General features: G+C 41.2%; 1 protein-coding gene across 2 annotated transcripts in view; it reads right to left on the minus strand.

The window, feature by feature from the left end:
- TRPC3 (transient receptor potential cation channel subfamily C member 3) overlaps nt 1–14,791 on the minus strand; it is a 63,044-nt gene extending 48,253 nt beyond the window's left edge. The window contains exons 1-2 of one of the 2 annotated variants that reach the window (XM_037897143.2): nt 14,197–14,791; nt 731–1,502 (exon numbers count right to left, since the gene is read on the minus strand). In XM_037897143.2, the coding sequence (XP_037753071.1) occupies nt 731–1,502; nt 14,197–14,420 (996 nt within the window). In that variant the 5' untranslated portion in view covers nt 14,421–14,791. Of the gene's footprint in view, nt 1–730; nt 1,503–8,878; nt 9,151–14,196 lie in introns of those variants that run through there. The other variant, XM_037897144.2, reaches the window with a different exon arrangement.
- Nucleotides 14,792–16,220: the final 1,429 nt, after the last annotated feature.

Consider the following 16,220-nt stretch of genomic DNA (forward strand, 5'->3'; position numbering starts at 1 on the left):
TTTTTGTGAGTGTACATTCTGAGGTGTTACAGGGAACTGCACATCATGAAGAGGCAGCATTGAGTAATATTTATCATTGTCTAATCATGAATTACCTAATGGAGATGCTGAGATTTTCAAAATAATTAGTGTACAATTAAACTAAAATAATACAAGTCAAAAAGAGAATAAAAGAGACTGCATATGTAAACAGACAAATACATTTCTGGGCAGACAAATACACTCCTGAAAAAATGAATGAAAAAATTGACTGTCCAATGGTAAAACAACAATCACATGTCATCTTCATAATTTGTAGAAAACATCATTTAAAATGTGTGTGAATAAAAAATGGAAACAAAGTCATTATTGTGTAAAAGAAAAGTGTAATTTTGCTGCTTGATGCTCAGATTATATTACCCCTAGAGAGTACACTTCAGCAAAAACAGCTATTATTTGTTACAGTGAATAAAATTGTTTCCCATCCATTGTAGGATTAGTAATGCTCACACTGGCACTTCTTCTGTAGCTCTTGACACATATTAAGTGTAAAAGCAATTTTGTTTCAAGCAAAATTGCTTTTTAATGGTTTACTCAATGAGCATTCAAAATATCGAGAACCAAAAGGAAGAATATAAATAAAACAACTGTAACTCAAAAGGTAAAATACAGGAAATAATGTCAAGCATCTGATGAAGTTACAAGTAAAGTCAACATTAAAAAAAAAAGGCAAACAAAAAAGAACCCTTACCTTGAATTCTTTCTCAATGTTGGCCAACTTGGCAAGCTCATTACTGAGTTCTAGAGCTGTGAGAACTGGGTCTTCACTAGAAAGGGACAGGTAAGCAGGACTAGCCAGGCCTTTGTAGGCATTTATCCTCGACCTGGAGTGACTAAAAGAATCGTGCTTTTGCTTTTCAGTGCAGTCATTGCATTTGCAGAAATAGTCGTGAGGTCTTTCTATCCTCGCTCCTTTCATTAACAACATGTGCACAACCTCGTATTTTTGGCAATGGGCAGCTAAAATGATGGGGGTGATATCTGGAGAAAAGCGGGTGCCATCTTCATCATAGGAATAAAAATCATCATCCTCGAGCTCCTGCTCGCAGGGGCTCAGAGTCAGTCGCTTATTTGCTGCAAAACCGGGATGATTCAAAATTGCTTCCACTATCCGGATGTACCCCTTGCTGATTGCGAGCAGCAGTGCATCTCCAATTCGTGCCAAGTTCTCCTTCTTCAACAGAAGTTCTGTCACTTCCAAATGCTCATTCCCTACAGCCAGCTGCAAGGCGTTTTGGCCCATATAATCAACACAGTTGACATTTAGAGTTTTTGACTCCTCCAGCATTTTGCGCACCACGGGAATGTTCCCATACTCTGCTGCATCCAGAAAACGCTCTTCTTCAGCAGTGAGGCTTGTGCCCCTGTTGTTGAACATGAATGCTGGGCCTCTAATAGCTTGCCTTCTTCCCTTTTCCCTCATCATAGTCATACGTCTCAGAGATGGGCTTCCTTCAATGGACCTAATAAGCAGAAAAGATAAAATAATTGTAGACTATTATAGCAGTCATTTCCTTCCCCAGCTGTAAACACTGATGACTTTCTCCTTTATCTTGTGTCATTTGCCCAGCTGTCTGCCTGCGTCTCCCTCTGTCCTGGCCCTTCACCCTTTACCCTTGCACAGAAAAGGCTTCTTGGTAGAGGAGGGGTCACAGACCCCTATATTGTCTCTTGCTCACAACTGAAAGGTGTTCAGACTCATTTCCTGTAGGCCCATTTCTCCTCAAGGACCATGGTAAAATATTTTTATGTGCAACAACATTTCCTTTCAAAAATATCTTCTAAGCACATTCAATAGGTACACATAGGAAACATCAAGTCCTGTATCCTCCCCACAATAGTGGCACAGACCTGATAGTTTAGATGAAGGCAAAATACAAACAAACCATATGGTACCTTGCACTACATGCAATGCTGTAAGTGGGGAAAACTTTCCTTCCTGACCCTAGGTGGTGATCCTCTGCACATAGACTGGACAACACCAATTACACATTTTTTAGCATGCACCACTACCAGTGTTTGGCCAACTTTTAAAAACTGTACTCAGCCCTTACTAACTTCAATCTGAGTTCTGCCTGAGGAAAGACTAAGTAAAAAGAGAGTGAGGACTTTATTATTTGGCCCATTGTTGCTGGTCACAAGGTTATCTCCACTGATGCCATCTGACTGTATGACAGCTATTAATGAAGTAGATATCTATTAACAGAAAATAACTTCCCCCACTGTAAGCCACGCTTTTATTTTAGGTGTGGCTGGCAGCACCATCTGCTATTAAGGTATTAATGCTTCCCACTGTAAGACCTTGTTTTTCAGTTGTTTATAATTCTGCCAAACTTTAACCATTTGGGCTTAAATTTTCCATGCTGGGTGTCTGCCTCAAGCTGAATTATTTTGGAAAGTTTAAGAAAATGGTTCAGCTATTTCTAGACATAAGATTAGGGGGAAATACAGTGTTTTGCCCATGTTAATGAATTGGTTGTAAGAATTATTTTTAGAAGCTGCTGTAGGAGTCTCCATGCCTTGGAGCAGGCACTTGAAATTTGTAAAGGGGTGGCCTTACTGTCAGGGATGTGCCTTTTGCTTTTCCTGTGAAAAGTCACGCACATTTAGCTAAGTTATGACTAGTCTTGTCAGAATTCAATTTTTAATTTATAATTTCAACAGATCATATCAATGTTTATGTGAAGCATTTTTTATTTTTATCAATTTAAATTTTCACAGTCCTGGGAAATTATGTGTATGTGGGGGGTCAAACCATAATTATTTAATGACAGTTGACACTGAGATTCAAAAAGTTAAAGCTTTATAACTGTTAAAACACAAATTGTCAAAATACACAAAGTAAATATCCTTAAATCAAACGTTAAAAAATTCTTAAGCCACATTTTTCTTAATTTGCTTATCTGTAATCTTTGATTATTGCCTATAGAAGTGTTTTTTCCATCAGTTTGTGCGTGTATAGTGAAAGTGACATTTACTGATAAAAATGTAACTGTGCCAAACCTAGTTATAAGCTTTTAAAAAATAGCTCACACAAGCTCAGTAGAGACATGTTAGCAGCTAAATTCTTGCTAGTCAGTTTAATTCTCTTAAGATCCTATCTGTACTGAGCAGGCTCAGGCCCAGAGATGCAGGAGCTGAGTGGGACTTTCCCTGAAATTTCTGTTCTTGGCTGCTGCAAATCCAAATGGGGTTGGGCATAGGAACTGAGAGCACAGAGACTGTCTTTCCTGTGCTCAGTGCTCTCTCTCTTCGTGCCCAGGCAGCCTCGAGGACGAAGCTGCCTGATTCAAATGCCTATGGGACAAGAGCTGGACCTGCAGGGCTGGAGGGAGTAGATTGGGATAAGAAGCCTGGGACTGGGAGCTGCTATGGGGGAGAGGCAGAGAAACTGGGCTGAGCAAAGAGACCCAGTTTGGGAACCATTGTGGGGAGCATGAGGATGACTGGAAGCCAGTGCAGAGGAAGACAGATTGGGGAAAAACTGGGACTGGCTGGGCAAGGAGACTGGGATGAGGAGCCTGGTGGGCAGGAAGTAGACTGAGATTAGATGAGTAACCAGGCTGGGTGTGGGGATGGGAACCAGCTGGCAAGGAGAGGAGTGGCAAGGCAAGAAGTCAGATTGGATGAGAAACCTGGCGGAAGAGGACTGGAACTAGGATTGGCTGGGCAAGGAGCTTGGAGCATATTCTTGGAGGAGGAGTCCAGGTAGGGAGAGTGGGAGCCAGAAATGGGTGAAAGGTGGGAAAGATGGCATTATAGCATCTTTAATTATATTATCATATATTATTTTCCCCTAAGACCTCTGGTTTGTTCAGTGCACAGAATGGACAACCTCCAAGGACCAATGACGTCTGTGTAGTGAGGGAAGCTGGTTTTTTTTCTTTTTTTGCAGAAATTGGAAGGTGACTGAGTCAGGGGATGACTGGAAGCAAATGGGGGGGTCTCGTGGTTAAGGTAGTTGAATGCTGCCCGGAGAACTGGATTCTATCCCTGCTTCTGCCACTGAGTTCCTATCTGATGCTGGGCAAGACACTTAATGCCAAATTTTTCACAAGTGGTCACTAGCTGTACGTTCTTTTTCTGGTGCCTGCTTGAAACCATGAAGTCTGATGTACAGAATGCTAAATATGAAGAATGCTTTGAACAGTTAAAGTGCAAGATATACTAAATACTGTGAAAAGTCATATTCAAGGTGGCTCAGTTTGGGCACCTAAACTTAGTGGATATTTTTGACCTTAATCTCCTTCTGCCGCTGCTCCCCACCTTTAAAATGGGGACAATATCCCGTCACTGCCCAAGGGTGCTGTGAAAATAAAGTAATTAATGTTTGTGAAACACCTGCATACTATAGTGATAAGTACCATAGAAAAGCCCATGAGGAAATTAATTCCATCTTCAGAGCAGAATAGTGTATAGTAAATAAGGCCTTGGGCCATATATTGAACAAGTAGTAAATAAAACATTAAATAGCTGTTTATTAAGTACAGTCCATTTTATGCACCGAATGAGTCAGGAGTCCTATGGAAAAAAATAGTATGTGATGATGTAATTAAAGACTGCATCACCATGCACATGGGGCTGAATTAAGGTTAAACAGACAACCTTAATTTGGGCATTTCCTAACATCTGAGTGCTTGACAATGCAACCTTCTTAATAGTGTTCTCTGCTGACTGGATGGTACAAAGAACTCGCATTGACTTCAGTGGGAATTCACTACAAGATGCAGTCATTTTGGACCCAAAGATTTTTATTCTGCATAAAAAATTCCATTCATGATGTAGGAGGGATGCTGCTGTTGCAGCTGTCTGCATCAGCCCATAATATATTGAGCATAACAAACTCTTTATAACTTTGTGAAAGCTACAAGCATCCTGAAAGCACACTGGTACAGCCCTTGGATATTTTAGCTAACACAAATGTGCTGTTTCATTGCAATCTGGATGGCGATTACAATATTAATTACCAATGGCAGGCCTCTCCAGTGATAAAATAATTTTATCTTATTTAAATGTTCAAGCATGATCAGTATTATATAGCAGCAGTGACTTGTGTGGCACTACCATGTAGTCTATGCAAAAAGAGATATCTAGTTTTTGAAACATGTCAAACGGCTATGCCAAAGAACACACATCCATTATCCTTTGCTCCTGAACCTCTATACTTTGTCTACAAAAAAGAAAAGCTGCATTACAAAGAGGATTTGTGACTTTGTGCTAAGCTCAGAACTGATTTAGGCATATTTTACATGTGAAAGCATTTTGAGAGAGGTTTGACTGTGGAGTATAGGTGATGAACAGTCAGCATGATATCACCCTCTTGCCCTTAAATCACAAATAAAAATTAGAATATAGTAAATATAAAAAGGCTATTTAAACAAGATCATAACAAATATTTGACATGCTGCTTGGTTTCTACCCATCTTTCCATTCCAAAGATGTAACGGTACCTATGGGGAGGATCACTCTCATATACTGTAATATTTTTATTATAATTTTATTAAACAGCAAATAAAGACAGAATAAATTATCTTATGATTAATCCTTAATCTAAAGAGGTTCTAAGAATTTGCTTTGCAACCCACCTATCTTTTATGAAATAAGTGTTTAACATACTATTCATTTCTCAAATATTCAGTACAATTTTTTTAATACATTTTTATTTCCCATTCTATAAATCATTCTTTCAGAACCCACTGCTAGAGTAAAGAGACTCATTTGGTTTCTTTGGAGGAGATACATCCTTCCAAAGGCACAATGTGGAGTATGTTTTGCCAATAAGAAAGATGTATTCAGCAATGTATTTTATGACAAAACGATATGACGTGCATGAGATGTCTTTTCAAAATACATAAAATGAAAGTTGCTGGTATTTTACTAACTAAAGCATTGACAGACCTTCCGAAAAAAACCAAGAGCTAGCGATTTTGTATGGTACCACATTGCCAGAATATATAGCTAAATGGCTAGATCCAGGCAACTCTCTCATCAATTTAGAGACCTTCCTGAAGTCAGTTGAAATTGTCAAAGTAAGAAGTGGAGGATCAGATAGTCTGCTATTTCCTTTTCTAATCTCCACTTCTCAAATTTAATGATCACTTTTTAAAAGGAATCCCAAGGAATTTATGAAATAGTTTGAATAATTGAAGTTTTAGCTTTGCATTTTTGATTGCACTATAATTATCCTACATTTAGTACTGGCAATCCAAAGCATTCAAAAATCAAGTTAGCCCTTCCCAAAATCGTGAGACTGACTTTAAAAAAGTCACAAGATTTAATATAGTTTTGGTTCTTTTTATTTGCCTTCTGTTTTGTCAGCCTTTAGGGTTCACATGTTCAAGCTTTTCTTTGTAACCATGAAGAATAAAAACAATTACAAAAATAAACTGAGATTCTCCTGACTTCAATGCATTTTTAGACAGACGTAATGTTAGTTTATAAGTAAATTCTACTCCCAATGCATGGCCTGAATAACCTAGCTGTTCAGTGGGGAGATTCAGAATCAGGAAGGTGAAGGCACAGTCCTACTCCCACCTGCAAACCAAGGACAGTAGCTGAGCTGCTCTTCAGATCCTGGTGCCGGGTAGCAACAAGTATGCACCCAAGGTTACAGGAAGGCTTGTACAGCCTGTGACCAGGTCCTTGCCACTGAAGCTTCACTGCTATTTTTAGTTGTGCTAGCTAGATTAAAGGTAGCTCGGATATGCCTACCCAAGCTCCAATTGCGCCTCCAACTGCAGTTTAGACAAACCCTAGGTGTACAGCTTTTTGTTTCAAGGAACTTAAAAGCTTCACTAGCAAACAGGATGAACAAGTGTAACCTAGGGCAGAATTTGACTCAGAGCATCCGCTAATCCTGAAGTATTTGGCTAACAGGGTACAATATCTGCTTATGGCATGGATAAAGCAAGCATGTCCTGGTGTCCTAAATTACAAATTGTAGCTTCTTAACTATGTAACTACTAGTAGTCATTTGCTAGCATGGGTCCAGTCCTGAACTTTAGTTAGGCAAAACTTCCAATGACTTTAACAACAGTTTAAATGTGTGAGGACTACAGAATCAGACCCTAAATTATTAAAAGTTAGCCTAACCATGACTATTATTACTCATGCAAGGTCCTGTTTTACAATACCCATCTCACTAATATATTCTTAGCTTCTCAGAGCCAGGCTGTGGTCCTAACACTATTTGCAGAGGGGAGAGTACATCTCCAGTTTCATAGTATAATCCATGGTTATGTTTTTCTAGAACAACATCAAATAGAGACAGTACATCTCCTTTTTCCCTTTTGCGCCACCCACTCCCACCATAGTATGGGCATGCTTTAGAGCGACCGAGAAAACACTCAATGAAGTCACTTAATCCTAATGAGATACAGCAGGAACTTTCAGAAGCAATAATGATATGTTTCTGGTAAATCTGTGATTCATTTACATACAATGAAGTTTCAGAAAATAAGCAAATAAAAACTATCCTACTTCATAAACATATTTTTGTCCACAAAATTCATCATCTTTGATACACATAATAAGTAAAAAAGAGACATTAAATCCCTCTTTTCTCTAGAAAAAGATGCTTAAGAAGTCTCTTCGTCTCATGATTTGCATGCACAACTCTATCACATTAGAGGGCGCTGCTTTGTTGCCTGAACACTCAAGTCTGCTCCTGAAGCTAAATTTTCCCCTTAGATGGACATATTGTTACTGCTATGCACTAAGCTAGAAACATCATACTTAGCAGTGACAAGCTGGGAATTTGGCTGTTGGTTCCTCTACTTTTCAAAGGTAATATGATAAACTGCTGCCGTCCGCCACACCAACCATATCTTTTAATCTTCAAACCTGCCCAAGTGTGACTGACAAGTGAAATGTGTGACAAATGACTGAAACGTGGGACACCTGTGCTTTACTGCTCATTGTGTCATTACTGACAGATAATGTTTAACTATAAAACTTGTTTCTGAGTTAGTTTACACAGTGAAAACACAAAATTAACCAGTTATAAAAAAGAAAACTGGAGAAACAGAAATTGCATTTGCAGCCATAAGGATCCCTCATAGAGGTTGACAGCAGGGACTTTAGATCCCCAGTACCAACTTCTGTAATTTGAGATTTAAAAAACAGCTGCTGTCTTCTTTGGACCAGCCAGTAAGGGGAGAAGTGAAAAATGTATACAGTAGAACCTCAGAGTTACAAACACCAGAGTTATGACTGACCAGTCAACCACACGCCTCATTTGGAACCAGAAGTATGCAATCAGGCAGCAGGAGAGACAAAAAAAATTTTAAAAAGCCGAATACAGTACAATACTGTGTTAAATGTAAACTACTAAAAACTAAAGGGAAAGCAGCATTTTTCTTCTGCATAGTAAAGTTTCAAAGATGTATTAAGTCAGTGTTCAGGTGTACATTTTTGAAAGAACAACCATAACAGAGTTATGAACATTCAGAGTTACGAACAACCTCCGTTCCTGAGGTGTTTGTAACTCTGAAGTTCTACTGTACCTTGCTAGTGGTTTACACAGCTATTTGCGAGACAGCAGTACAATGTTGGGGGATCATGATTGTATATGTGTGCCTGAGAAGGGAATGTGGTCTACCAGTTACAGTCAGAATAGCTAAGTACATCAGTAAATCAATCTAAAAACAGCATAAACGAGGCTTGAATCTGCTGTATAAAAGGCCTAGGTTCTATTCCCAGTTCTGTCAAAAGTAACCCTCTGCAATCTCTCAGTTAACATTTTTACAGTGGAGGGAATGATACTGCTTTGCTTGTAGGACAGCAGCGCTGAGGCCTTGCCCAACAGTAAATGTTTTGAAGTGCACAGAAATATAAATACCTGTCAGTAGAAGAGATGAACTTAAACTCACAGCCTCTTGACTCAGTACATAGTCCCCTAAACCCAAATGTATAACATGAGGGTTTCTCTCTCTCTCTCTCTCATCTGTGAAATATCACCTGGCTTGCTGGAACAGAGAGGCTCACACACTTGAAATGCACTCTCTTCTGGCTCTGTCAATCTGTTTCTTCACTTCAGCAGGTGGGTATTATAGTTGTAAGAACACTTGATAGAGATCTTGTAGGTGTTTGTCTCTGTTGGAGGGATTGGAGCAAATGCAGTTGTAACGTAGAGCTTGGCTGTAGAAAATGGATCGTGTGGTGTGGTCTGGATGAAAGCTGGAGGCATGTAGGTAAGCATAGTGGTCAATAGGTTTCCAGTAGAGGGTGGTGTTTATGTGACCATCGCGTATTAGCACCGTAGTGTCCAGGAAGTGGATCTCTTATGTGGACTGGTCCAGGCTGAGGTTGATGGTGGGATGGAAATTGTTGAAATCATGGTGGAATTCCTCAAGGGCTTCTTTTCCATGCGTCCAGATGATGAAGATGTCATCAATGTAGCACAAGTAGAGTAGGGGCGTTAGGGGACGAGAGCTGAGGAAGCGTTGTTCTAAGTCAGCCATAAAAATGTTGGCATACTGTGGGGCCATGCGGGTACCCATAGCAGTGCCGCTGATTTGAAGGTATACATTGTCCCCAAATGTGAAATAGTTATGGGTGAGGACAAAGTCACAAAAGTCAGCCACCAGGTTTGCCATGACATTATCAGGGATACTGTTCCTGACGGCTTGTAGGCCATCTTTGTGTGGAATGACAGAGCCAGAAGAGTACCCAGAAGTTACCTACTACAGGACAGGCCCAACAAAGAAAATAACAGAACGCCACTAGCCATCACCTTCAGCCCCCAACTAAAACCTCTCCAACTCATCATCAAGGATCTACAACCTATCCTGAAGGACGACCCATCACTCTCACAGATCTTGGGAGACAGGCCAGTCCTTGCTTACAGACAGCCCCCCAACCTGAAGCAAATACTCACCAGCAACCACACACCACACAACAGAAACATTAACTCAGGAACCTATCCTTGCAACAAAGTCCTACTACTCTGCTGCTACTCTGAAACCAGCCTATACAGAGAAGCAACATGGTAATGGATGGCAGAGGAGAACATTAAACTCTCTTGCACTCCTCCCCTGATATGAGCTGTGATTGTCAAAGGAGCCTCAGGGAATTAGGTGCACAACTACCATTGCATTTCAGTGGGAGATAGGTGCCTAATCCCCTTAAGGTTTCTTTGAAAAATGGAAGCCACAACTCATAGTATTTTTGCCTGTGTGTTCCTTGTACAAGACCATTAGTACCTTGTGAAATCAAGATCATAATCCAAATGTTACTCTAGTGCAAATCTGGGAAAAAATACCTTTCCAATGACACATGGCACAGCCTTAGTCTAGAAAGGGTGTGTGCCCAAATATTCAGAATGTTTAAGTGTCTGACCAGTAGCTAACCTGTTTTTCACCATTAAATTACTTAATGATCAAGGATCACAGTAACAATAGGTTTCAGAGTAGCAGCCGTGTTTGTCTGTATCCGTAAAAAGAAAAGGAGCACCTGTGGCACCTTAGAGACTAACAAATTTATTAGAGCATAAGCTTTTGTGAGCTACAGCTCACTTCATCGGATGCATTCAGTGGAAAATATAGTGGGAAGATTTTATATACAGAGAGAACATGAAACAGTGGGTGTTACCATACACACTGTAACAAGAGTGATCAGGAAAGGTGAACTATTACCAGCAGGAGAGTGGGGGGCGGGGAGGGGGCGGGAACCCTTTGTAGTGATAATCAAGGTGGGCCATTTCCAGCACTTTACAAGAACAGTAGGAGGGGAAATAAACAAGGGGAAATAGTTTTACTTTGTGTAATGACCCATCCACTCCCAGTCTTTATTCAAGCCTAAGTTAATTGTTCCAGTTTGCAAATCAATTCCAATTCAGCAGTCTCTCGTTGGAGTCTGTTTTTGAAGTTTTTTTGTTGAAGAATTGCCACTTTTAGGTCTGTAATCAAGTGACCAAAGAGATTGAAGTGTTCTCCGACTGGTTTTTGAGTGTTATAATTCTTGACGTCTGATTTGTGTCCATTTATTCTTTTACGTAGAGACCATCCAGTTTGGCCAATGTACATGGCAGAGGGGCATTGCTGGCACATGATGGCATATATCACATTGGTAGATGTGCAGGTGAACGAGCCTCTGATAGTGTGGCTGATGTGATTAGGCCCTGTGATGGTGTCTCCTGAATAGATATGTGGACACAGTAAGAATATAATCCCATCCTTCTTTTACAATGTTTTATCAATACTTGTCTCTGTCATTTTGTCTTGTTTACAAAACTATGATGAATACAACCAGAACCCTGGATATATGAATGTATAGTATACATCATGTAGCAGCCCAGCACTTGTCAGTACATAACTTGGATAGATAACTGGACTGGGAATCAAGAAACCAGGGTTTTATTCCCGCTGCTGCCATTCACTTGTTGTATAACCTTGGGCAAGTCACTTTAGTCCTCTTTGCCTGTTTCCCCTTCCATCCTTTATCTGTCAGGTTGACTAAGATGGTAAACTCTGCAAGCAGGGGACTGTCTCTTATTCTATGTTTGTGCAGCTACAGCGCCTACCAGGACACCTTATCTCAGTTAATCAGTATACTTATTCACATTGATGTCATTAATATGTGCTACAATTTTTTAGCATTTAAAATCCTATTTAAAACAGCATTCCAGAGGAAACGACCTGACTATCTAGCAGGAACCCTCTCTAACATGTTATGTTAGTTTGGAATCAGACTGCAGGGTTGGGCATTCAGTAGAGATAACAGAGGTTACATATCCTTTCCCCTCTATGCCCTGTTGCTTCAGCATGTCCTATTACGTTGATTGGGGAGTACTAGTATCAGCCCAGTGGACAGTCACTTCCAACTATTATAGCAGAAAGTGCTAGGACAGGAATGCAAGAGCTGTATTTTGATAAGTAATTCCAACAGGTGGAGCTCATCCCAGATACAAAAGCCTTGAGCTGAGTAAACTGGACTCAGGTATTAGTCCATGTTGGTGTAATATTCATTTCTTAAGGAAGGGAGTTTGTCAGTGGTTCTGTGACACCATTTATACTATCAGTGAAGAGATCTAGAAATTTAAGTCTCTTGATGTCTGGGCCACTGGATACAAAGCATAATACAGTGTAAAACTCCTACCCAGGGATGGTAGAATCTACATATATTTGTGATTATCACATTCTAAGTGTTACTCTAATTGTTGTATTTTAAAGTCTTCCCCGGTGTGATTTTAATTAAGCACTCTTACAAACAGAACAAATTCTGTAATAATATATAACTCAAAAAAGTGTTAATTTGCTTAGTAATGAAAACATTTAATTAAGAATTAATTTGACCTGAAATTGTAAGATATTGAGGTAATCCTTGGAGACCAAAATATTGAAATGTCAACCAAAACTATAACATATTAAAGGACTGAACAATTCCTAGGTACACACACACAAAAACTGGGCAAGCCAGTCCCTTCCTAGTCCTCTTTCTCTAGCTAGACAGTTTATTGATTTTGTAAAACAGATAAACAATTTAACATCTTTATAAAAGTAAATGTATTTCTGTTGCAGGTAAGTCCTCTTAACTATTAACCATCATGATGTTTTCAGAAGGTGTCAAAACTTGAAATAAACTTACAAAATGCAGTTCAAAAGTTTGCCCTCTGCACATTTCTTTCAGTTTTCTATTTTTGGGGTGTGATTCTATTAGTGTAGATTTTGAACATATTTTTCACCATATGAGAATGTTAAGATGCTTTTGTACCTGTGTGAGGTAATAGGTTTTTTTTTTCTGCTGGGACAAGAGAACTTTATTAACTCCCAAAACTTTGACTAAGCCAGCAATTGGATTTTCTCAGAAAACTATTTTACTTGGCGCAAAACATCATATAGCTGTGTTATATAATTGCTGTGAATGTAAATTAAGTTTAGTCAGGAGGATATTAAAACATCCTCTCTTAGGAAATGTCTTGGATTTTGAGTAACCTTACTAATAAGTTTGGTAAAACATTTCCACCCCTGGCTTTTGCAGCAGGGATCTGCGCTGTGTCACATATAACACAAATTTAATTTTAAAAGTTTTGTGTGAATAACAGTCCATTTGAAAGAATAAAGATTGCCCGAGAAAACCTGCTCTTGGTAGGATATATAAACAAACTGATAAACCATCGCATTTCTCTCCTGTTTGCATTCAACAAAATCCTTTGCAATATTTCATCTGCATCTGCTGGGTCTAGCTCTAAGAGGTAAACGCTGGTAAAGAATAGGCAGGATAGGAGCTCTAATACTGTCTGTCCGGGTCACTTTGCTGGAGTGCGCAGGAGAGCCACCAGGGGGCACTACTGACCCTCGGTCTGTGAGCTCCTTCCTTGGGCCTCCTGCCTACCGTGAGAATCTTGGGGGTGTGGGGAGGGTCTCCTTCCTTCTGCATGAGAAACAAACTGAAAGGTTGTGTTACAAAACCAGGCCACCCCCCCCCCCCCAGCCTAAAGAAGGGAGAAAGCCTCTATCTACTGGATCTAGATCCAGGCTGTCCCTTTTCCTCTGTTTTTTTCCGCCTTCTTCTTCTGTCTTGCTTCAAATCCAGATGTAACTCCGGAACTAAATGGAAGTCTATTTTTCCTCCAACTCAAAGAGACACATTCTAGCATTACATTTAATTCCCCAGGAACAGCAAATCTCACTGACCCCTCTCCAAGTGGTCCAGGCACCTGCTCTGCCTGGTAATTTTACTGACGCAGCATCCTTCCCTTTCCCAGTCCCTTGCCTCGAGTAATAAAGCAAACTCTGGGGAGGGATCTGTAACCCCGGCATCATCACGGCTTTACTGAAAGCACCCACCCCAAGGCTAGTTACATCCTCCCCCGTCCGCTCTGCCTGACTCAGCCCCAGCACTGACTTGCCGCTGAATCTGTATTTCTAAAGGGAGATAGATCATCGCCTCAGCGTCTCCTCCGAGTGGCACCAAGGGAACTGGCCCGTTCACCTGATGCCACTGGAGGGACCCAGGCAGGCGGGTGCCGGAGCGGGATGTGTGGGGGGTGCCCCGGTTTGGCGGGACTGCCCCAGCCCCAGTGGCTCGTTCGCCTGCCTCGCAGCCGCCGGGGCGCGTTGGCGTGACACGCTCTAACTTTGTGGCAGTACGATCGGCGCCGCCGGGGCACCAGCAGGAAGCGGGCCACCCCCCCGGCAGCCAGCGCCGGGTACTTACATGGTGCGGACCAGTGGAAGGGGCGGGTAGTAGCCGTAGGGTTCCCGCTGGGTTTTCACTGCTCGCTGCTGCTGCTGAGAGGGCTCCAGCCCCCCATTGACGCCTCTCCAGCCCCGCCGCCGGCGCTGCTGCTCCTCTTCCTCTCCCCCGTCCTCCTCCTCCTGCTGCTGCTGGGGGAAGGTCACTCTCCCCTGCTCCTTACCTCGCCTGCCCTTGCTGGACATGCTCAGGTTCTTCTCAGGATGCGCCTGCTGCTGCCGGCCAGCCCCGGCTAGCAGCCTGTACTGGGGAAGCGAAGGGGAGGAAAGCCCTGCCCAGCAAGGGACAGAGCAGCTGGAAGGGACAAAACCCTCACCAGAAAAGAATATCCCTTCCCGTCCTTCTCCTTCCAGGCTGCTGCTGCTGCTTGTCAGGAAGGAAAGACAATGTGCAGCCTGATAGGGAGAGCTGGGGAGTAGGTCTGAGTGAGGAGCTGCTGAGGAGAAAGGACTCCAGGTCTGCCCCTCTCCTCTCCCTTTTCATCATCACTTTGCTAGGACAGACAGCATCATCACTCCGAGAGAGAATCGATCATCTCCCAAAGCAGGCAGTGAGGAGAGGAGGGGACTCCACTCCGACCTGCACATGAGCAGGGGAAATGACAGCTTCCCTCTCCCGCCCCAAATCAGTGCATGTCTCAGAACAAAGCTGGGGAATTCAAGAACAATTCCTACTGAAGGAAGGACAGGCAAGGCAACTTTGCTACAGGGCAGTTATAAGGATCCCCAGACACAAATGAAGCCCCAGACACAAAGCTAAGCAGCCTTTATGTGCATTTTATCGATGTAAATCGTTTTTCTCCCAGGCATAACTTCTGAGTAGGTTTATATGTACAATAATATTAACATGGACATGGTGCTTTCAAGAATATTCAAAAAGACACAAATTGTATATTATATATGCATAGCAGGATGAAGCAGTGCATGGCCCCAAACTGTCATTTCCACAAAAACGTCCAAGAAACAAATTAAAAAGCCATCAGTTGCCTGACACAATCACATAAGTCTCATAACACATTACATTTCTGAGCAGTCTTCCCCCTTCCCACCCTCCCCAGCCCAGGAAAATGGTTTAAATAAGGTTCCCTACACGTGAAAATAAGAAGAGTTCAACATTTTCACTGGTTGCCTATGACAAAAATACAATGACAATCTAGCTTTCCAAATTATTTTTAAGTGACAAGTATAAAGCTAAAAACAATGTGAGTGTTAAGACACTTATTATGCCTCTTACTTGTAACTGAAGCTAATTATACCCATTTGTATAGAGCTCAATCACAAAGATTCTTGTTGTAAAAAGGAGAATACAAAGTTACTTCTTCTTTTGTTCCTATGAGAGTTTCAGGTAATTATATTATGAGTCAAATTATGCCCTCATAACTGTGCAACCCCATTAGAGTCAGTGGGGTTGGACTGAGGGAGAATTTAACTTCATCTGTTTTCATAAGGAGTCTGTACAGCAATCAATTTGTTAGTTTATTCATTACGGTATAGCTATTCTCCCTCTATCTCCACATTGCAGACTGCAACCAGGTTTTTTTCTTGCTTTGAACTTAAAGGCTTAATGTAGCAGCCACTATGCATTGGAGTTGAGAAAGACTGAAGTCCAGATCCTACTGCCACTGAAGCTAATGGGAGTTTCAGTATCTATTTCAATGGGAGCAGAATCCATCCCCAAACACCACTCTCTCCTTAGACAGAGATATAACTATTGAGCAACACAAGGTATTGCTGGGACTGAGTGTATGAGTCTCCTCAGCAAGCCTCAAGAAAAGGTTTGTAATATCTTACTTCTTTCTTTTCTGCTGCACATCTAGTTTTCAATATGAGCTGAGATTTTGCATTGCTTATTTTCACCACTCATAAGTTTGTATTGTTGCATGTGTAGAAAGAATCCTGAAGAGATGCATAACCTCATTCTAGTTCTGCTAACACTTTGGCATTTGGAAAATGAATCCATTTGTCTTTGTCAGTTTAATCCATTAA

The sequence above is a fragment of the Chelonia mydas genome, chromosome 4 (assembly GCF_015237465.2).
Source record: "Chelonia mydas isolate rCheMyd1 chromosome 4, rCheMyd1.pri.v2, whole genome shotgun sequence".
Taxonomy (NCBI): Eukaryota; Metazoa; Chordata; order Testudines; family Cheloniidae; genus Chelonia; species Chelonia mydas.